The 18904-nt window shown below is 49.4% G+C and overlaps 1 protein-coding gene across 14 annotated transcripts; it reads left to right on the forward strand.

Annotated features, from left to right (window-relative positions):
- The first annotated feature begins 477 nt into the window (after positions 1–477).
- On the forward strand, positions 478–18680 carry RARS1 (arginyl-tRNA synthetase 1). 14 transcript variants are annotated; one of them, XM_082324124.1, is made up of 19 exons: positions 478–549; positions 1634–2018; positions 2232–2331; positions 3704–4055; positions 4599–4714; positions 5993–6127; positions 6632–6820; positions 10452–10563; positions 11576–11676; positions 12187–12308; positions 12639–12759; positions 13073–13202; positions 13533–13637; positions 14572–14750; positions 15296–15405; positions 16133–16238; positions 17468–17640; positions 17971–18218; positions 18534–18680. In XM_082324124.1, the coding sequence occupies exons 5-19, from the start codon at positions 4703–4705 to the stop codon at positions 18641–18643; spliced, it is 1953 nt and encodes a 650-aa protein (XP_082180250.1). In that variant the 5' UTR covers positions 478–549; positions 1634–2018; positions 2232–2331; positions 3704–4055; positions 4599–4702; the 3' UTR covers positions 18644–18680. The 14 variants fall into 14 exon arrangements, with proteins under 14 accessions (XP_082180250.1, XP_082180251.1, XP_082180249.1 ...); XM_082324125.1 differs by having other exon boundaries at positions 3704–3840; XM_082324123.1 differs by lacking the exon at positions 4599–4714 and having other exon boundaries at positions 3704–3840.
- The last annotated feature ends 224 nt before the right edge of the window (positions 18681–18904 follow it).

Raw genomic sequence — 18904 nt, forward strand, 5'->3', positions numbered from 1 at the left:
CGCAGCTCCTGTCTGTAACGGGTCTGTTAAGGTGACCTGGGGAGCCCATTGACACCACTGCTGTGGGAGGAGGGCTGCAGGTTTTAAGTCCATTTTAGGTTTTTTCCAATAAAGTGACCTTTCTGGACAAACCTGCCTTCTCGCTTTTTGTCCTGTGTGAACCTTGCCCTCACCGGGCGCCCACGCGGCGGGGTTGTCTGTCACTCGCTGGAAGTACACAGCTTGTGCTGGGCCTTGCTCTGCACAGCCCGCAGCGCAGGCGTTTGGAGAGGCAGCTGGTGCATATCCTCTGCATTCTCCCTTTTGTTCCGAGTGTAGGTTTTGCTAAAGGTGCTGCAGAGGTAACTCGCGCAGGGCGAGCGGCAGCCGCCGGACCACCGGCCGAGCCGGCGGCCGGCCTCCCGGACCTCCCCGCCGCGCGGGGGCGCTGCCGCCGCGCCCCAGCCGCTCCGCCCCCTCCCCGCGCTTTCCGCTTGCCCCATTTCCGCTTCCGGCCGGTGGAGGATGGAGGCGCGCGTGGCGCAGTACGCGGCTCGGCTGGCGCGGCAGGTGCGGGCCGGGGAGCGGGCAGCGGGGCGGGGAGCGGGCAGCGGGGCGGGCTGGCGCGGCACGGCGCGGCCGGGACCGCCCTGGGGCCGGGCACCGCCCCGGCGGCTCCCCCGCGTGGGGCCGGCACCGGCTCCGTGCCGGCCGCCCCGCCCGCGGACAGGTCCCGGCGGCCGCCGCCCGGGAGGGCGCTGAAGGCCCGCGGGGGCGAGCTGGCGGCTGTGCCCGGGCACCCCAGCGGCACCCGGCGGCCGGGGCGGGTCTCGGGCCGCAGCGAGGGGCCCGCCCTGCGGCCGCGGCGCGGGGGAGGCGGGGGCCGGGCCCGGCGGGGGCTGAGCCCCGTCCCCAGCCCGTCCCCTTTCTCCTGAGACGAAGAGCGAAAGCCCGCTCGTTCCTGCGCCCTGAGGCCGGGCTGCGGTTCCGCTCAGGGCCCTTTCGGCGAGGGTGAGGGCTCAAGGTGAGGTTCTGCAAAAAGCTACCAAAAAAAAAGCAGCGGGAAGGTGCCAGGCGGGGGCTGTGTGGTGCGGCCCTCGCTCTGTGCGCTGCTCCTTCGGCTGCCTGCTCGCTCCGGTTGCCCTGCGAGCATCGCCCGGCGGGCAGGAGGGCGTCCCGCCTCGGGAGGGGCCCGGCGGGCGCTTCCAGGGACCTGCTGGAGGGCAGGCGGGCCCATGGCCGTCGTGGCTTTCTCGAGCGGGATTGTTCCAGCCATAAGGTGCTTAGGGTTGGGAAAAGATGGTGACAACCCCGTCCCTTTTCAGTGACTAAAAAGGATAATCCAGCTGTCAGGTTTTCCATCACCAATGGCTGATAGGGACAGTACAGCACAGAGGCAGCTTCAGAAAAAGTTAGAATCCTAGGGGTTAGCTTGTCCTGTATTGCCTCAAGAGCACGTAACTGAGAGATTCTGGACATTTGGCTTGTGTGTGTTTGCCTAGCGCACATGTGTTCTTAAGCAACTTCTCAGTATGCTTTCTACTCACAATTCAAACATAAAGTAAGCACTGCCATAAAATACCAAGACAATAAATCTGACTCTTGAATCTCTGCAGCTCCTTTTTGCCTTTGTTTTTGCGTTTCTCCTTTGTAGCTGCTAGAAGAGGACGGGCATCTTGGGTGTTCTGGCAAGGTGGTTCTCCCTTTGCCGTCACTGCTCTCTGGTCTGTAGTCCGTAAACAAATTCCAGTCGCTCTGGAGCAAAGCAAGAGAGACAGTGTTCAGCTCTGACTCCAGGAGGCTGAAGGAGGGCGTGTGGAATTACTGAGACTGAACCTACCCATCGCCTCGCTCCCAGCCGCGTGCTCCCTGGTGCCAGCTGCAGCATGCCCTGGAGACCTCTGTGATCCGGCTGGCAGGAATCATTAGCTCTTTGGGAAAATAACCCAGCAAAGAGCAGAGTGTGTGCCGAGTTATTGCACTGAGCCGACTCAGCAGAGGCTTGGCGGAGTAGTAGCGGAGGTAAAACCATGCAGGAGGTATGGTTTGCCATGCTCTCTCAGGCCATTTTCTCTCTGTTTTTTTAAATGTGACGGAGAAAAGCTCTATCCCATTAAAGCCCAGAGATAGAAGGTTATGGAAGTTTCATGTTAATTCAGTGGGGTCTTTGGAAGACGTTCTTAGGTGCTAAGGGCAAATGTAAGGATGATTTTGGTCCTATTGAAAAAGCTATAGTTTTTTTGTATTCACAGGTGAGGGGAAGATTTCTAGTACTCAGCTGACCACAGAGCCCTTGGAGATGTCAGCATGGCCTCATGTAATTCCCGCAGCTTCTCATGAGGTGGTCATCAGGTATGACCCTGTACTGACAAGTTATGATATGTCCAGGGCTGTGCAGGTAGAATAATCCAGGGGGTGAAACTTTATGTCCTGAACAGCAGCGTCTTCCTTCCTTTTCTCAGTTACACGTTTTGTAGGTCAGAGGTGTATTGGCGTTGTCTCCCTTCCTCACTTGGGTGGTAGGTACTGTGAGAGAGGAGTTACAAGGGGTATCTGTAGTTTAATGTAGTAGCTTGTTTTTCAGAAAGAATGTAGAGTTTATAATATCCCTTTAATGCATTCGTAGGTGATTTGCTAGAGAATTAGGTTTATTATCCTGTGATAAGGGGCGTTTGTGACATGTGAATGTCTAAAGACGTTTTTCCAGGCGAGCTCAGCAACATGTTTATGGGTGTGGGGGTCACAGAATCACAGAATATCTCAAGTTGGAAGGGACCCATGAGGATCATCGAGTCCAACTCCCTGCTCCTCGCAGGACTACCTAAAACTAAACCAGATGACCAGAGCGTTGTCGAGACGCTCCTTGAACTCTGACGGGCTTGGTGCTGTGACCACTTCCCTGGGGAGCCTGTTCCCAGGGCCGACCACCCTCTCCGTGAAGAACCTTTTCCTAATGTCCGCTCTGAACTTCTCCTGATGCGGCTGCATCCCATTTCCTCGTGTCCTGCTGCTGGTCACCAGCGGGAGGAGGGTCGTGAGCCGCGTTCCCCTCCTGACTGGCCCGGGAACCAGGGTGCCCTTGTTGCCAGGTTTGGAGCTGTTGGCTGTACTCAGCCCAGCCGTTGTGGTCTTAACCCCATTGTTTCTGGAACTAAGTAATCATTCCTGAGTTCAGGCTTTTCTGCTGAGTGGTTTTGAATGAAAAGTTCATTTCATATTAGCTGTTGCTGAGCACAAAAAGGGAGACTTAAATGGCAGCAGCAATATTGGGATAGGCAGCTAGACCACCGTCGTGAAACCTTTTGCTTTCAGTTCACGCTCAAGTAACATAAAGACTGCTGCTGAAACTTTCTGCAGAAGAGGAGCACAAGACATGATAGGAGAGTGTGCCGGTCTGGGCTGACACGTTGGGCTTGGCCAGATCTGAAATGGGGCCAGCTGGAACACCTCCTGTCTGCAGGTGTCTGTGCTGTGAATTTGCTGTTTTGGTGCAGTCATGGGAAAGAAGCAGATGGGATTTCCTGAACTGTGGCATTGTTTTAAGAGTTTTTTTTACCTCCTGGCCAAATCCAAGCGGTTAGGATACTAGCTGTCACCCTGTACTTGGGTGGGAAAAGCTGTTTGGGCCAGATGTCTGCCCCAGGGGTCGGTGATTCCTGAGAACCCTTGTTCTGGGTTCTGGCCATGCACATGGATAAACCTCTTTCCTCATCCTCTCTTGTAGTCCAACAAGATGGAAAAAAGCTCCAGTAAGACACTGGTCATGTTGCCTCCTGCGAGTCTTAACTTGGGTAGCCAGAGGCATCTGTGATTATGGAAGAAAATCCAAATCAAATCTCTGTTCTGAAGAGTTTGCCAATGGTACTGAAATATCTCGGTGGCTGTAGCTTTGGGGGAATCTTTTAATGCAGGGGGAATAAACGTGAGCTGCCTGTTGGCTTGGATACGTAGTGATTTTAATTTCAAGAGCAGAATGCAAATTTCTGGATCCGGGCAATGTTTGTCCTCAATGCAAAACTCTCCTGAGGGTCTGACTGCTAACCTGTCCTGACGCTGGTGGCTTTGCTAGAGAGAAGGTAACACTGGGCGGACACAGAATTTACAGATAATGTGACATTAAGAGTAGAACGTATCTTTGTGCTTTTCTTAAAGCACATTTGGGCGGGGGGGGGGAGTATGCATGTTGCTGCTCCGATGTTCCTTTAAGTCAGTTTGTAGCAATAATACTTACTTAAACTTCCAGTGAAACAACTGGAAAACAATGCAATGAAATCTCTCTTGCGCTACTTTAAACTTGAAGTTCAGTCTGAAAATTTTTCAAATGGGTCTGTAAGTTACATGAAATGCTACGAGGTCAGGCCGGTAAGAAAAGTTGAAAACAAATATATTTTCTGGTGGTTTTATGGGGGAAGGTATGTATGTGTATGTGAGAGAAAAGCAGTCTGGGTTTTGGGGGGTCTGCCTTGGGTTAGAAAAAGAATAGGCTGCAAAAGGAAAAGCTATGATGGACTATTTGAAGTGAGTTATTTTTGAGATACAGCTGTGCTGTTCAGTGATTTTAGTTGGCTAAATGCCAAACCAGATGTTTTGATAAAGCCTTTTTTTTTTTTTTCCCAAAGTGCTGTTCCTTCACATCTGAACCTGCAGGAAGCATCGTGTTCTCCTGTAGCAGAGGAGACCTTGAGGCTGTAAAGTGTGCTGGAAGCTGAAGCGCAAATGAAGAATGACCTCAAAAGTACTCATTTTGAGCTTGCTCCACAAACAGCCCAATCTTGAGATTATTTTGGCTCAGCTTAGGTTTTTCTGAGCATCTGCAGTTAGTTATAGTGGCATTTGTGGGAGCTGTTGTTCAGGTGGATGTATAAGACCAGAAGATTTGGCCCAATTATTTTTCTTAATTAAATATTCTGATTGTTTCAAGAGCAACAAAGTAAATGAGCCCTTTTTGATAAGGTTTGGTGGCCTATTTGACTACAATAGTAGCCTGAGCTGCCTCCTGCTGTGGGAGTTGTGGTAGAGGAGAGCCTGAACGAGCCAGGTGAGGGGCTGGCGAGCCGGGGTGGGGAGTGCTCGCTGCCTCTTCTACCTGCCTCTGCCTCCAGTGAGCGGCTTAAATTTTTAGTAGCCTCCAGACTTGTGTTTGTCAGCCGGGTTTGTGGCTGATGGGCACAAAGCCTATTATGGGGGAGGATAAGAGATGGAGAACAGAGATGAAATTTCAGGTATTTGGTTTCTTCAGGCAATGGGGTGAGGAAAACTACTGCTCCTTGCAGCAGCTTCAGCCATGGGGCTAAGACTGCCTGTTGAAGTATTTGCCTGTGTCCCGGGCTGTGAAGTCTGGAGGGGCACGGGGAAGTTTGCTTATTTGAAGCATAGAGGTCCACCTGGAATTCCTGATTGTTCCTGAATGCCTTATGGCAGTTTTAAGGGAGAAGCCACGGTGGAGGTGGGGAAGGAAAGGTGGTGTGGCGAGGTGAGGGAGTGCGCGCTGCAGAAATGGCCGTATGAATTCCCCTGTCAAGCAGCACACTGTGCTCCTTGGCATTCCTGTCTCCGGCTGGCGTTTGAGCCTGCTGGGGTTGTGTGAGTGACTGTGGTTTCATCCTCTGGGAGAGAAACTGTGGCCTGTGAGATGGCGAAACTGGCTGGATGAGGCTTTAGGGAATTTTGAGTCGAAACATTTGACATCTTTATTAGATTAAAAAAGTTGGAGAAAGTGCTTATTTTGGGAATATGTTTTATTAGCACGACCTGTTGTCTTTCTCGCACTTCTGTCTTGATATGAGTGAGATTATTATTTCACTGACTTTTTTAAAGAATGTTTCAGAATCCCTGTTTTTGACAGAAATAGAAACCACCTTTAAGCATTAATTGTTTGGAACTATTCAACTTACATGGCATTGCTTTTACTTTCATGAGGCAAAACTAGAACTGTATCTGAGATCTTGCAGCTCCTCACCTTCTGTCCCTCCACTCCAAGAATTACGGTCTGATAATTTAATTTGCTTTTCAGGAAAACGAGATCAAGTTGTTAACTGCAGAAATTGAGCGTCTGAAGAACTTTGGATGCTTGGGAGTCTCCCCGAGTTTGGAAGGGTTGCGAGACGAAAACGCAAAACTTAAGTATCGGTTAAACTTCCTTCGAAAGGTAAGGGAATAAAGAATTAATGCTGCAGCATGTGGTTTTGTTCTCATTAAGACAAGCTAACTAAATTATGTCGGTTTGTTAGAGCTAGTGATGTGTGACAGCGTGCTCACCCTGCATTGTGATGCCTTAATTGTTGGTCGCACATCAGATATTTCTTGGTTCCTTAAACAGAAACCTACTTTATGCAAAATGGCAGTAGGTTAATAAGCCCACACCGTCAAGTCTTGACTAGTCCTGTAACAGGCAGCCCAGCCCAGGTCTCTACCAGGATCACCGACAAAGGTGTGAGAAGCGATGCAGCCCTGCAGTCAGGGGAAGTGTTTGTGCTGGGAGGTTCAAAGGGAGTAGCAGCTCTTGAATTTTTATGTTGTATATGTCGCTCCTCTGCCTAGAGGTGTCAGCCAAATCTGTCAGCCACGCTTTGCCAGGCAGCCAAGAAAAAAAGTGGGTTGTAAAGGCTCCTCGGATGCTGTGAATTTAGCCTTCTGGATTTTGTTTTTTCAGAGCCTTCAAGAGGAAAGAAGTAAAACAGCAAAAAGCATGATTAATATCAACAGCTGTCTTCAGGAGATCTTTGGAGCTGCTATTCAGGCTGCCTACCCAGATTTAGAAAACCCACCGCTAGTAGTGACGCCAAGTCAGCAGCCCAAATTTGGGGATTACCAGTGTAACAGCGCCATGGGCATAACACAGGTAAATCTGAACGATCTTACAAAGAGAGGAAAAAATGGGGATGTTGTCTGTCGGAAGCTAAGTGACAGACAGCACAGTGAGAGCTGCAATATTGGACCTGTTTCAGGCTTGTTGCAGGCCTCTGCGCTGAGAATTCAGTGAGTGTCTAATGGCGTTTTAGGGGAAGCGTTGGCCTTCACAGAGTAGACCTTTAAAATTCTGTTTAGATGACTGGTATGCGAGTTACGTGTGTGTCACACAGAAAAACTGCTCAGTTCGTGGGATCTAAATCAAATCGGGATTTAAGTGTGCATTGATTTACTAATGATGTGCAATTAACTACCAATTAGTGAGCTATATGTTTGGAACTAATATCAGCAAAACAATAAATCACAACTCTGGACAGTTACAATATGTTGATAGACACCTACAAATCTCTAAATGCTCTTCTGTAACACGAGGAAAGGATGATGGCCCCACACACATTTGCACAGTTATGTCTACACCCCCCCTCTCACAGGGCGGGTGGGCTACAAACACGCACCCCATCTCGGGGCGCGCGGGTCCCCCTCGTTGCGCACACCTCCCGTTGCTGCGGCCGCTGCAGCTCCTGCCCACCCGCTGACGCACGCGGGTCCCCGCTCGCGGCTCCGGCTGGCGCGGGTCGTTGTCGGGCCTGCGCAGAGGCGGTGGTGCGCCTGAAGCACCTTCTCGCCGCGCCCAGCCAGGCGCAGGCTGCTGCTCAGGCACCGTCCCTCCTGCTGCCCTGGCTGGCTCCTTTGTTTCAGAAGTCTCTTGTTAATTCCCTGGTTACAGCTGAATTTGGCTGATTGTTGTTGTGTTCCTTTAAGCGTTTTCAGTGTTGTGACAAATCCTCTTTCAGAGGGATCTGAGTGTACTATTCCGCACACTTTTTGTGCGGATGTTCCTATTGAACTGGCTGTTGTTATCCAAGCATTTGCTGAGGGGGGCTCTGTGGGCATCCCCACATCTATGGTTGGTGGCATCTATATTTTCTTTTAACTGAGCAAATGGCAGGAAACATGTTTTTTTTGTTATGATGTTCTGATCTTGGAGGTTTTCAAGCAACTGTAAGAATATTTCCAATTTACAGAACACCTGTTAAGTGTGTGCAAAGGAAGGAGTGGGGGTTTTGTAACCTGGCTAGTATCAACAGCTACATTGAAAATTATGGCATTGCTGCTTTCTGGAAGATACTTGGCCAAAGATGACCCAAACAGAATAAGGGACACTTCAGGAGCTGCTCAGTGGGCTGGGACTGTGCTGAAGTAAAACCAGGAGGTGGGGCAGAAAGAAGGTAGCGCATTCTAGGCATTGGTGCCTTTGTGTAAGTAGATAGACTCTTTGTAATTACGAATCTTTTATTTTGCAATCTCAACAGAAGCAACTTTTTTTTTAAATGTTCTGTTGTCAGTTCACCTTTATTAATCTATTAGACTGGTAATCTTGACATCGAATTTGAACCGACGCGCACAGAATTGTCCTCTCCCAGGTTGTCATCTGCAGCCGCTATGTCCGTTGTCCTGCCACAATGAGTTTGACTCGCGGGCGGCATCGATACGTGCCAGGCAGCAGGCTCGTGGCCTGAAGTGCCAAGGCGGAAACAGCCCTGACAGATACGTGTCATCTTCCCTTGGTCTCGTTAGCGTGTTGTGACTGGGCTCCAGCCAGAGGAGCACCCTGGGTGACTGCACTGACACGGGCTTTCAGAGCCTTGCCATTTTTTTGACCGCTGCTTTACCCCAATTAAGTCGCGGTTGGGATTCTCGAGCAGTCCTGGCTTCTCAGTGTTGACGTTGTTCGCATAACTCGGTGTCTGAACAGTCCCCTTCAAGCCAGGGTTTCAAGTTCCAGGTTGTCAGCTGTACTGGTGAGTTCCTAGTACTGGGCTTGGCTGTAGTTTGTTCCCTGGAAAGGCGCGCCGTATAAGCTGGGCCTGAGCTTGGCAACACTCACACCGGCAGCACACTCAGAGCGTATCAGCACAGCAGAGCCAGGGGATGCAGTGCAGTCATTTCCCTCTGAGGGCAGCAGGTTATGTACTTTCCGTCGGCCTGAGTTTTAGGGACTTGACTGTGGTGCACATCTCCCCGCAGAGCCTTGCTCCCCCGGGCTGTCCCGTGCGCAGAGCTGGAGCACCCGTCACCGCGACTGCCAGAGGAGCAGGACGTGCCCTGAGGAGTACGTGCCAGGCAGCAGCCTCTCCCTGCGATGCGCCCATGTGGAAACGGCCCTCACAAACGCATATTGTTTTTCTGGGAGCTCGTTAGCATATTAGTGCCTGGGGTTTGAGCCAGGAGCTCTGCTTGCTCCTTAGAGTAATAGGAGTACGGTGACTGTTTCTGGAATTATTCAGATACATGCCTGTAATCCGGTATGACATGCCCATAATGTGGTTTTGCATTTATCTTTCCTGTAGTTTGCACTTTGAGTAGCATTAAAGGCTACAAAGGTTTTCTTTTCTTGCCCATTCTAAGCCTTGTAAGGACCCTGTTGGGATCAGCTGTGTGACAGGTTAAACAGGACGCTGAAACTTAAGTAGAAGTCGCGTTTTGCAGCAGACTGCCAAGTTAGCGAATACAAGCAGCAGTGAGTGTAAATTCTGAATCGACAAAGAGGTATGTGCCCTTCGTGGCCTTGGTGGGAGTGAGGTGATAGATTATTTTCAAACACGTCACAGTAAGAATGGAAAATCATGTGCTCAAAAACAAACAGTTGTGGTGATTTTATACGGTGTGAATGCAGTGTTTTGCAAGGGACGGGTTGGGCTAGCTCACAGAAACCCCCTAAAGGGTGTTTTTCTAAGATTTGCAAAAAGCTATGTGAGAAGATGCTTTGGGAACGGGCAGAGAAATTGCAGACTAGGTGATTTTAGGAAGGTCCCTTCCAACCCAAACTATTGTGATTCTGTCACTGTATGTGAACTTGCATCGTGTTATTGGAGTTCCTCACAGTGGACCATTTACGTCTGGAGGGAAAACTACTTTACCAGTAGTTTTTCTGGTGCTCTTTGAAGAAAATTGGGCAGTGTTAGGGTTATCTTTGGTTGCTGGGGTCGTTGCTTTTTATTTATTCATTTATTAAGTTTGAGGCTAAGGTAGGACTGAAGGCAGTTTGCTTTGGTTGCTTTTAATCATAAATCATCAGACTTGCTCTGAAACCACACTCAGCACGTACTGTAGGCACAGTTCAAAACTTCAAATACGAATGCTGGCAGAGCTGAGGATACCCGTGAGACCGATAAACAGGATTGTGAAGCAATGTGAAGGACTGTGCCTGCTATGTTGATTTTTAAAGAGCTTGTCTTTTACTAGCTTAGAGAAATACAAATTTGCCAAACCACTTAACAGGTTTTGAAAAATGGCCTGGAAGATTTTCTTCTGACACAGGGACTGCCCTTTAATTGCCCTTAGCAGAAGGGAGTGAACGTCTTGGGTCTAATTAGACTTCTGCCATGTGGAAGGAGCTGATCTAATCTGTGAAATTCGCTAGAGATGTTTTTCTTTGTGTGTGTGTCTGCGTTACGAAGCGAAAGAATCATGAGGATCTTTCAATGCTGTGGTATCTATGCGTTCTGTTTCACTCTGCTTTGGAGGATTGACTTTTACTTGATCTTCTTGTTGTGTTTCAGATACTGCTCAAAACCAAGGAGCAGAAGGTTAGCCCAAGAGAAATCGCTGAGAAGATATCAAAAAATATTCCTGCCAACGAATGCATTGAGAAGGTTGAAATTGCCGGTCCTGGTAAGACAGTGTCATGTTACACACCTTGTATGTTTTAAAGCTGATGATAGGGTGATTTTATACTGGAGGGTGATCAGGGAAGCTGAGTTGAGTTCGACTGTTCTGTGATTTAAAGCTGGAGTTACAGGGTGAATTAGCTTCTTCTGTCTTGGTAAGCTTTGTAGCCCTCAGACTTGTGCAGAAAATCTACCTCTCTATCAGAATTAGCAAGTGCAATCCCGAGCCCTTTAATTAGCAATTTTTCCACTGATCCTTAGGGGACCAGCTTTTCCCCTTTGAATGTTAGTGATGGGTATCAGGCCAGAATCATGAAATCACAGCAAAAATTGATATGCCCTTCTTGCTGTTGCTTGCATGGTGAGGAGACCTTGTCCTCTCAGCACTGAGATGCTGGAGTAGCAAGGCGGTTATTAATTGCTGCATCTGTTTTGTCCTTGTGACCCAGGAAGGAATACAAGGGCTCAGATTCCTGCAGCATAAACACAAAAATCACATGGCACAGCCCTTCGAGTGCTTGGGCAGAAGCTCATTCATTAGTTCTGTGAAGCAGGAGAAGTAAAACGGTGCATTTCCACAAGCATGGATTATCCCAGGTGTAACTATGTTTTAGGATATTAATTTAAAAAAAAGGAGACAAAGCAGGATTTGGTCTTGCATTCTGCAAACCCTGGCAAGACTATTTATTTTCTTATTTAAAAATGTTTTTATAAATTCACCTTTGAGTGACAGTGTGCAAAAAGGAGTTCTGTCAGTGGACTAGCTTGCAGAATCTGACTCCTGCAGTAAAGGCTACAGCGGTGTGAAACAGGCTCTTGTAATGTGGGAACAGAAATTGTCTTCTAGTGACAGCTTTGTTGTCCTGTTGCTGAAAAAACTTTTTGTCTTGTCAAGCTAACTTCATGTGCTCTTGTCCTTGATGCAAGGAAACACAAATCCAAGGGGGAAGGAAACAAAAAGTGGTTTGAGGCGCTTCTGCAGCCCCAGCACTCATTGCTGGTTTTCTCCTCTAAAGGTTTTATCAACGTCCACTTGAGAAAGGATTTTGTATCGAAGCAGCTGAGCAGTTTATTGATGAATGGAGTTCAACCACCAGCTGTCGGCAAAAGGAAAAAGGTACGGCAGTAAGCACATAGGCAGCCTGCTCCCACATAAATGAAGCGCGCTGGACTGCAGGTAGCTTTGGAATTCTGCCCGAAGTGATTTGTTGAGCAGATGTCCGTGTCAGCTGGGTGTTACAGCAGAGTAAATGGGATGTGACACAGGGACTGGGGGCCGTGGGGTGGGCCGCATGGACCCGGCGTGGTCTCTGGTGGGTGAGGGACAGGGCTCCCCAAGGACGGCGTGTTGTGCCAGGGCCAGTCTGGGAGCAATCCCTGACGCTCTGCCGGGTGGGTGCAGCAGAGCCCCAGGCTGGAAGCCTGCTCTGGTGTCCCCCGCTGGGCCTTCTCTGGTCCTGTGTGCTCTTGGCAGCAGAGAGGCTGTGAGGGTCAGCAGAGGCGAGCCTTGTTCCAGCCCTGTTCCCCCCTGCTTCCCCGCATCCCCAGCAAACCCCAGATCAAACACATGGGGTGTGATAATGACTGCTGCCTTTTGTTAATTTTTTCCTTTGGTACTGTGTCTAAGGTGGTGGTGGATTTTTCATCCCCTAACATTGCAAAGGAGATGCATGTTGGCCACCTACGGTCTACCATCATTGGAGAAAGTATGTGCCGACTGTTCGAATTTGCAGGTTATGATGTTTTGAGGTGAGAGTCGACTTTTGGGTGGAGTGGGCTTCTTTGACTAAATTTATGCAATGCCTATCTCTATGCTTTGGTCTCTATTGGTCTTTTTTTATAAGCACATAACAAATAATCCTTTTTGTGTAGTAAGATACTAAGCTGAGCAAGTGTAGCAGGGTTAGGAATCAAGATGGGCAGCAGCTTCATTGCAGTGAAACTGGGGGGGGGCTTGCCTGTTTTTGATTGCTGATATTATGTGTGTTTCTTCTTTTAAAACATATATTTTTAAAATCTGTGTATTTTAAAGCATATGTTTGAGAAATCATTATTATTGTCCTCTTTGATTGCTTCAAGGTTAAACCATTTAGGAGATTGGGGCACCCAGTTTGGAATGCTCATTGCTCACCTCCAAGACAAATTTCCGGATTACTTAACTGTTTCTCCTCCCATTGGGGATCTCCAAGCTTTTTACAAGGTATTTGTAGCAAATAAGTGTGATATTTATGTCAGCATCTGAAAAGCAGATTGAGGAGCTTTACAAATTGCAGTGTAGTTTTGGAGAAACAAAAGAATTGAATCACTGTTAATAGATTATTGCAATAACCAGCTACTGGGTGTAATGAATTGCAGTATCTGGTTGTCTGCATGGGGCATGATTAAAGGTCTGTCTTTGTAAGTGTGCTGCTTCTCTGTCTTTTGAGATGAGTATGCTTGGAGAGCCTGTGACGAATGTTAGCTTGTTTCAGGGGAGAAAGAGATGCTTTTTCACGTACTGTGTTTTACCGTAGGAATCCAAGAGGAGGTTTGACACAGAGGAGGAATTTAAGAAACGTGCCTACCAATGTGTGGTGCTGCTGCAGAGCAAAACCCCAGACTTCATTAAAGCGTGGGAGCTGATCTGTGACGTGTCGCGGAAAGGTGACTTTGCCAGATTCGGAAATATGTCTCAGCAGTAGAGCAGTGTGGCTTTCCTCACCTTTATGTCTGAGTCCATCCTCTAGTTTTCTTTTGAAAATCACTGCCAGGCTGCTATGAGAAGCTTAAAGAAAAAAGCCGATACAACCAAAGTACTGGGCTGTCTGTGGAGGCTTTCAGCTAAATCTTTTGTCTCCTGAGTCCTAGTCTGATGGCTTCACCAAGAGATGGAAAATGCCTTTAGGGAGTTGCTGTGCCCATTGGTAAACATATGCCACTAATTCCTACTGTGTGCATTTAATGGAAGTATTTTGTTCTGTTTCCCTCCTCAAGAGTTCCAGAAAATCTACAACTGCTTGGACATCACACTCATAGAGAGAGGGGAATCGTTCTACCATGAGATGATGAAAGACATCGTGAAAGAATTTGAAGATAAAGGTGAGGCTTTTGGTCTCAGAGTCAGAAATTCTGCAGCTGTCAGGATGAGCGAGGTAACCTCACTCCTCTTGAGCGAGGCTTAGGACTGATGTTTTTGAAGTTGCATGTTCCCCACCCTTGCTCTTTTTTCTCAGCCACGTTTCCCGAGTGGATCTTCTGTGGCGTTTCCTCCCAGAGAAGCAGTAGCAGGATTGAGTCCAGAAAGCTGGAATCTTTCTTGCCGACACCAAAAGCAGTTTGTCTGTGATATTTGTAGGCAATAGCATGATTTTATGCTACTGGATTTTATTGTATCCTTAGTAAATAGTCAAGAAGCGATAACGTGACAGGCTTCCCAGTCTTAGTGTTGTGCCTGTATGGGAACTTGCCTGAGAAATCTCTGTGAAGACAGTGGCATTTTTGGATGATGTTGACTTTCAGACAGGCGAGAAGCCAAGTGGAGCATACCAAGGCTCCGGTTTTATGTGGTTCCTGTCTGGATTTGGCAGTTGTTGAATCTCACCATCTGAAGTGTTCTGACTAGCCTTCTCTCTGAGAGACTTTGTGCTGAGTCCTCGTTGCATCTCCGTAGAGTTTCTGTTGCCTTTAATGCCATACTTTGATGGTGGTTTTGTGGCTGTAAAGGTGGGTCTGGACGCCAGTGACAGGAGTTGTTTTTAAATCCAGTTAGGTCTCTTACGGTAAGGCCAAATCTGTGCAGATCTGCTTCCTCGTGTGTAGTGTGAGTTCTGGAAGTGCAGTACAGAATGTGTGTTGGTTGGCGAGGGAGTTGTCGTTTAGGTTTTTTCATATTTTGAGCCATGAATTATTTGATAATGTGAGTGCATGGCCTTTTCTTTCTGGTAGCACCTGGGAAGGCAAGTGTTTCTGCCTCTGCTGGCCCACAAACCTCCCCATTCAATATGACACAGAATGTCTTCCATTGCTTTTCTAGGATTTGTCCAGGTCGATGATGGCCGGAAGATCGTGTTTGTCCCAGGTTTCCCTGTCCCATTGACAATCATGAAATCAGACGGAGGTTACACATATGACACGTCTGACTTAGCTGCTCTTAAACACAGGCTGTGCGAAGAGAAGGCTGATATCCTTATTTATGTTGTCGATAGCGGCCAGGTGAGTATGCCAACCTCTGCTGTCACTGCTGGTACAGGTCATCAGAAAGTGTGATGAATGACAGATGCAACAGTAACAAAGGTAGAATGCCACAGGGTTTTTAGTGTGGTGTATTCACTCTTGTCCTTATCAGTGTAGTGGTGAATCTAGTTTGGTGGCTGGCGGTCTCCATGGAGAGCCCCTGGAACTGACTGATTAGGGAGAGACCCGGTTACCGTTGGAGGTGGGTGAAGCCTAAGTCTCAATAGAGCTGGAACGAGATTTGTACTGCTTATACTCGGGTCTCTCCTTACCTGAGGAAATGCAAAGTTGTCAGCTCTGTGTCTGAGCAGTGATGGCAATTTGCCGGTTGCTGCTCCTGTAAGCCAGGAGAATGCTTTGAAAGGCTGAACTTTCTAAAGCGGAAGTTTTCTGTGGAGCTGGCAACATTTTACGTCTCACTGTGAAAGCAGCATTGTGAAGGAGATGAGATAGATAAAGCTGGGAAGAAAACTGTACCCGGAGGAGTGGGTTGAGAACTGGTTGTTGGTATTTGTCCCTTGCAGTCGGTGCATTTACAAACAGTGTTTGCAGCTGGACAGATGATCGGCTGGTATGATCCCAAAGTAACCAGAGTGGCCCATGCCGCGTTTGGAGTGGTGCTGGGAGAAGACAAGTAAGTCAAGTCTTTGGATGTAGTTAGTTTGTCCTCTGTATGTGCTCTGAAGAGGATGTTTGAGGGAATGCAGAAGACTTGCTCTTGTTTGTTGACACATATGTGTGTGTGTGGCATGCCAAAAAAAAAAAAAAAAAAAAGGCGCCACATCCATGCTGTTACTTATACCTGTGTCATTTCATTGTGTGTCACGGTCCTGGAGCCACGTAGTCACTGGTGCTGTGGTCAGGTTCCCTCTTGGGCCTGGCTTCTGCTGCCTGGCATGTGGGGAGAGGCACTGGGAATGGCTGGTGGAAGCTGATGTGAATACTGGGAGACTGCAGCAGTAAAGGCCATGATTTCCATTATTGTCTGCGTGCCTCATGGTGGATGAAACGAACGCTGGGAAAAGAACCTCTGTGTCCTGGGCTGTAAGCCAGGCCCTTGTGCTCCAGAGTTGTGCTTGTGTTTCGGTGAAGGTGTGGCTAAATCAGCGTGCTCTGACGGTCCTGTGCCGCTGCGGACTGGGTGGTTTTGCTATAGCAATATATCAAATTAAAGGTGATGTGCTGGGCTGGGCAGGGGTCTGGCACTGGTATTGTGTCCTGCCTAATGTCTGGAACTGGGACAGTTCTGACTGTTGGAGCCTTCCTGGTCACCCCATGGGTGTTCTCCGAGATCCCCATGTTTTGTGGGAGTATTTTGCCTCTTGTGCAGGTAGGTGGTCATTTTGGCTCTGTGTTTTCAGGAAGAAGTTCAAAACTCGTTCAGGGGACACAGTGCGTCTCATAGATCTGCTGGAAGAAGGGCTGAAACGAGCCATGGACAAGCTGAAAGACAAGGAACGGGACAAGGTAGTTGTGACAAATTGCTTATCTTTCCTGAGAACTTCCCAGATTTGTTCACAGATTTATAGTTTCTGCATTCTGGATGCAAGCTGAGAATACGAGCACTGCCAAACCGTCCGGGAGATGCTGTGGGTTGCGTACACAATCGGTGTGATTATTTGATAGCAGTTCGGGCAAGGTGCTGTCGTGGGTAAAGAAGAGCATCCCCGAGTACACAGCAGTGAGAAAACGTGAGCTGCAGGCAGCATGCTGGCCTCTGGCTGGTACTGCAGAGGTTTTGAGGACTGGGCCTGGCAGGGGAGCTGGCCTTGCAGGTACCATCACGTCTCACTGGTGTGATGGCAGCAACAGTGACTCCCCCAGGATGCAGAAGGTGGTGGCAGAATATAAAAAGTTGCAGCCTTGGCCTGCAGGGGTAGCGGTGGCTTCTGGTGATGGATGGTTGGGGATCTACAGGGGGCTTTGGCATCAGGCTTCACCCTTTCCCTTGGGGGCTGTGGCTGAGTTTGCGGGAAGCCCTTTGCTTAGTGAGATTTCTGTCTGTCTTGGATCCTGATGGCCTGGAGAGAACTGGGCGGTGTGGGACATGGAATGGGTAGAAGGACCAAACTCACAAGCACTGTGTGAGGCAGTGGAATTGGGAAGTGCAGCTCCTTGGTGCTGTGCAGCGTAGGGTGAAAGTGAAAGGTCCCTTTTTAAACAGGAACATGAGGAAGCACAGCAATGAACTATGAATATCTCCCAAGGGCTCATCTGACTCAGACACAAAGTGCTTTGCCATGCCGACAGGGCGCTGTTCCTCCAGTGAGGGGTTTTATCAGTGTTTGGACTGTCTGAAATGCTCTATCAGGGTAGGAGGGCTACGTGTTTGCTAATGTGTACATGCAGTTTGTAATAAGCAGGAGCACAGTATGAGCATCAAACCTGTATGGCAGATAGTACCTCCTGGGGCACAGAGGTCCTGCCTTCAGCAGTAGAGGGAGGCAGCCTTGGCCTGGGCAGGGCTGCAGAGCCATTTGACAGTGAGAATTGAGGGGTGGATGTGGGGTTGTCTGGGGCCCCGAGGTGGAAAGGTGGGTGTGAGTCTTCCACTGAGTACCGCGTGGGTAAAATCCCCTCGGCGGCCTGGGCTTTCCTCTTGGGCCGTGCTGAGTGGCCAAGGCTGCGTGCTGCAGTTTGTGATGCCGACGTAGCATTCCTCCTCATGATTGTTACCTCTTTTGAAATTGCAACAGGTCCTCACGGCAGAAGAGCTGAAAGCTGCCCAGACGTCAGTCGCTTTTGGATGTATTAAATACGCAGATCTCTCCCACAACAGACTAAATGATTACGTATTCTCCTTTGACAAGATGCTGGATGACCGAGGAAACACAGCTGCATATTTGCTGTATGCCTTCACACGGATCAGGTGGGTTGAGTGTGCTGGGAGCCACTTGGAGTTGGTCTCTGGTGCTCTCTGTGCCTTTGTCGCAAAGGGAGGTGTGGAGAAAGGGGCAACTTAATTGCATCGGTGCTGTTATTGCTGTTGGATCGCTCCGAGGGCAGCACCTCCCTGTGCATTCCCAGGGCTGATTGCTCTGTTCTGGCCTGGTAATCCAGGAGTGGGCAAGTGAGGCGATCTGCAGGTGGCCTGTGCTGGCCCTGAGACAGGCCAGACATGTGAGCAGCTGCCGGCTGGCCCTGGGGCAGGTTGAGCAGGGGGACCCTGACGAGCAGACTGTGTTTTGGATCATTGCAGGGCTATTGCTCGCCTGGCCAATATTGATGAGCAGATGCTGCGGAAGGCAGCCAAGGAGGAGGTGCTCATCCTTGACCATGAGAAGGAGTGGAAGCTGGGCAAGTGCATCCTGCGGTTCCCTGAGATCTTGCAGAAGATCCTGGAGGACTTGTTATTGCACACGCTCTGTGACTACCTTTACGAGCTGGCCACCACCTTCACCGAGTTCTACGACAACTGCTACTGCGTAGAGAAGGACAGGCAGAGTGGTGAGTGTTGGCCAAGGGGTGCTGCGTGTGCCTGTGTCACATACCGTGGTACAGGCAAGTTGCGGGGTGTTTCCCTGTGCTGGGAAGGCCATTGTCACAGTACTTGCTGCTGCAGAACGAGTGGTGTCCGTGTGGGAGGACTGAAGGTGGCTGGCACAGCCTGTGTCACCCAGAAACACGAGGGCTGGCTGGGGAGAAGGGGGGGCTCAGTGTGCCCGGCCCCAGGGCCAGGGTTTGGGCAGATGGGGCTCCCCTGGAGAAGGCGGCGTCAGTTGTTTGAGCGGCTGCTCCAGCTCCTCCGTTGGTGTTTTGCAGGCCAGATCGTGAAGGTGAACATGTGGAGGCTGCTGCTGTGCGAAGCCACTGCCACCGTCATGGCCAAAGGATTCGACATCCTGGGGATTAAGCCTGTGCAGAGGATGTAGCTGTGCCCTGCGGGGTGACAATAAAGGGACTAAACAACTGGAGGTGTCTGTGTCTGTTGGGGGGGTGGTAAGGGAAGATGCTCTAGGGGAGGAGCACCCCCTTAGGAGAGGAAGGAAGGAAGGAATGAAAGGCTGGGGGAGGGAGGAAGGAGGGAAAGTAAGAAAGAGAGAACAGGAGCAGGGCTTGAGAAGCAGCAGGTAGAGGCAGCAAGAGGAGCCGTGGGCACAGCTCAGAGCAATTCTCTGTGCCGGAACCGAACC

The sequence above is a fragment of the Platalea leucorodia genome, assembly GCF_965183815.1.
Source record: "Platalea leucorodia genome assembly, chromosome: 11".
NCBI lineage: Eukaryota > Metazoa > Chordata > Aves > Pelecaniformes > Threskiornithidae > Platalea > Platalea leucorodia.

Excerpts from the sequence above, each read along its gene's own strand:
- RARS1 (XM_082324123.1), top strand. The coding sequence starts at position 3,793 with ATGGAAGAAAATCCAAATCAAATCTCTGTTCTGAAGAGTTTGCCAATG. Across the intron at positions 17,641-17,970 it reads TATGCCTTCACACGGATCAG|GGCTATTGCTCGCCTGGCCA; the intron begins GTGGGTTGAGTG and ends GGATCATTGCAG. Across the intron at positions 18,219-18,533 it reads AGAGAAGGACAGGCAGAGTG|GCCAGATCGTGAAGGTGAAC; the intron begins GTGAGTGTTGGC and ends GGTGTTTTGCAG.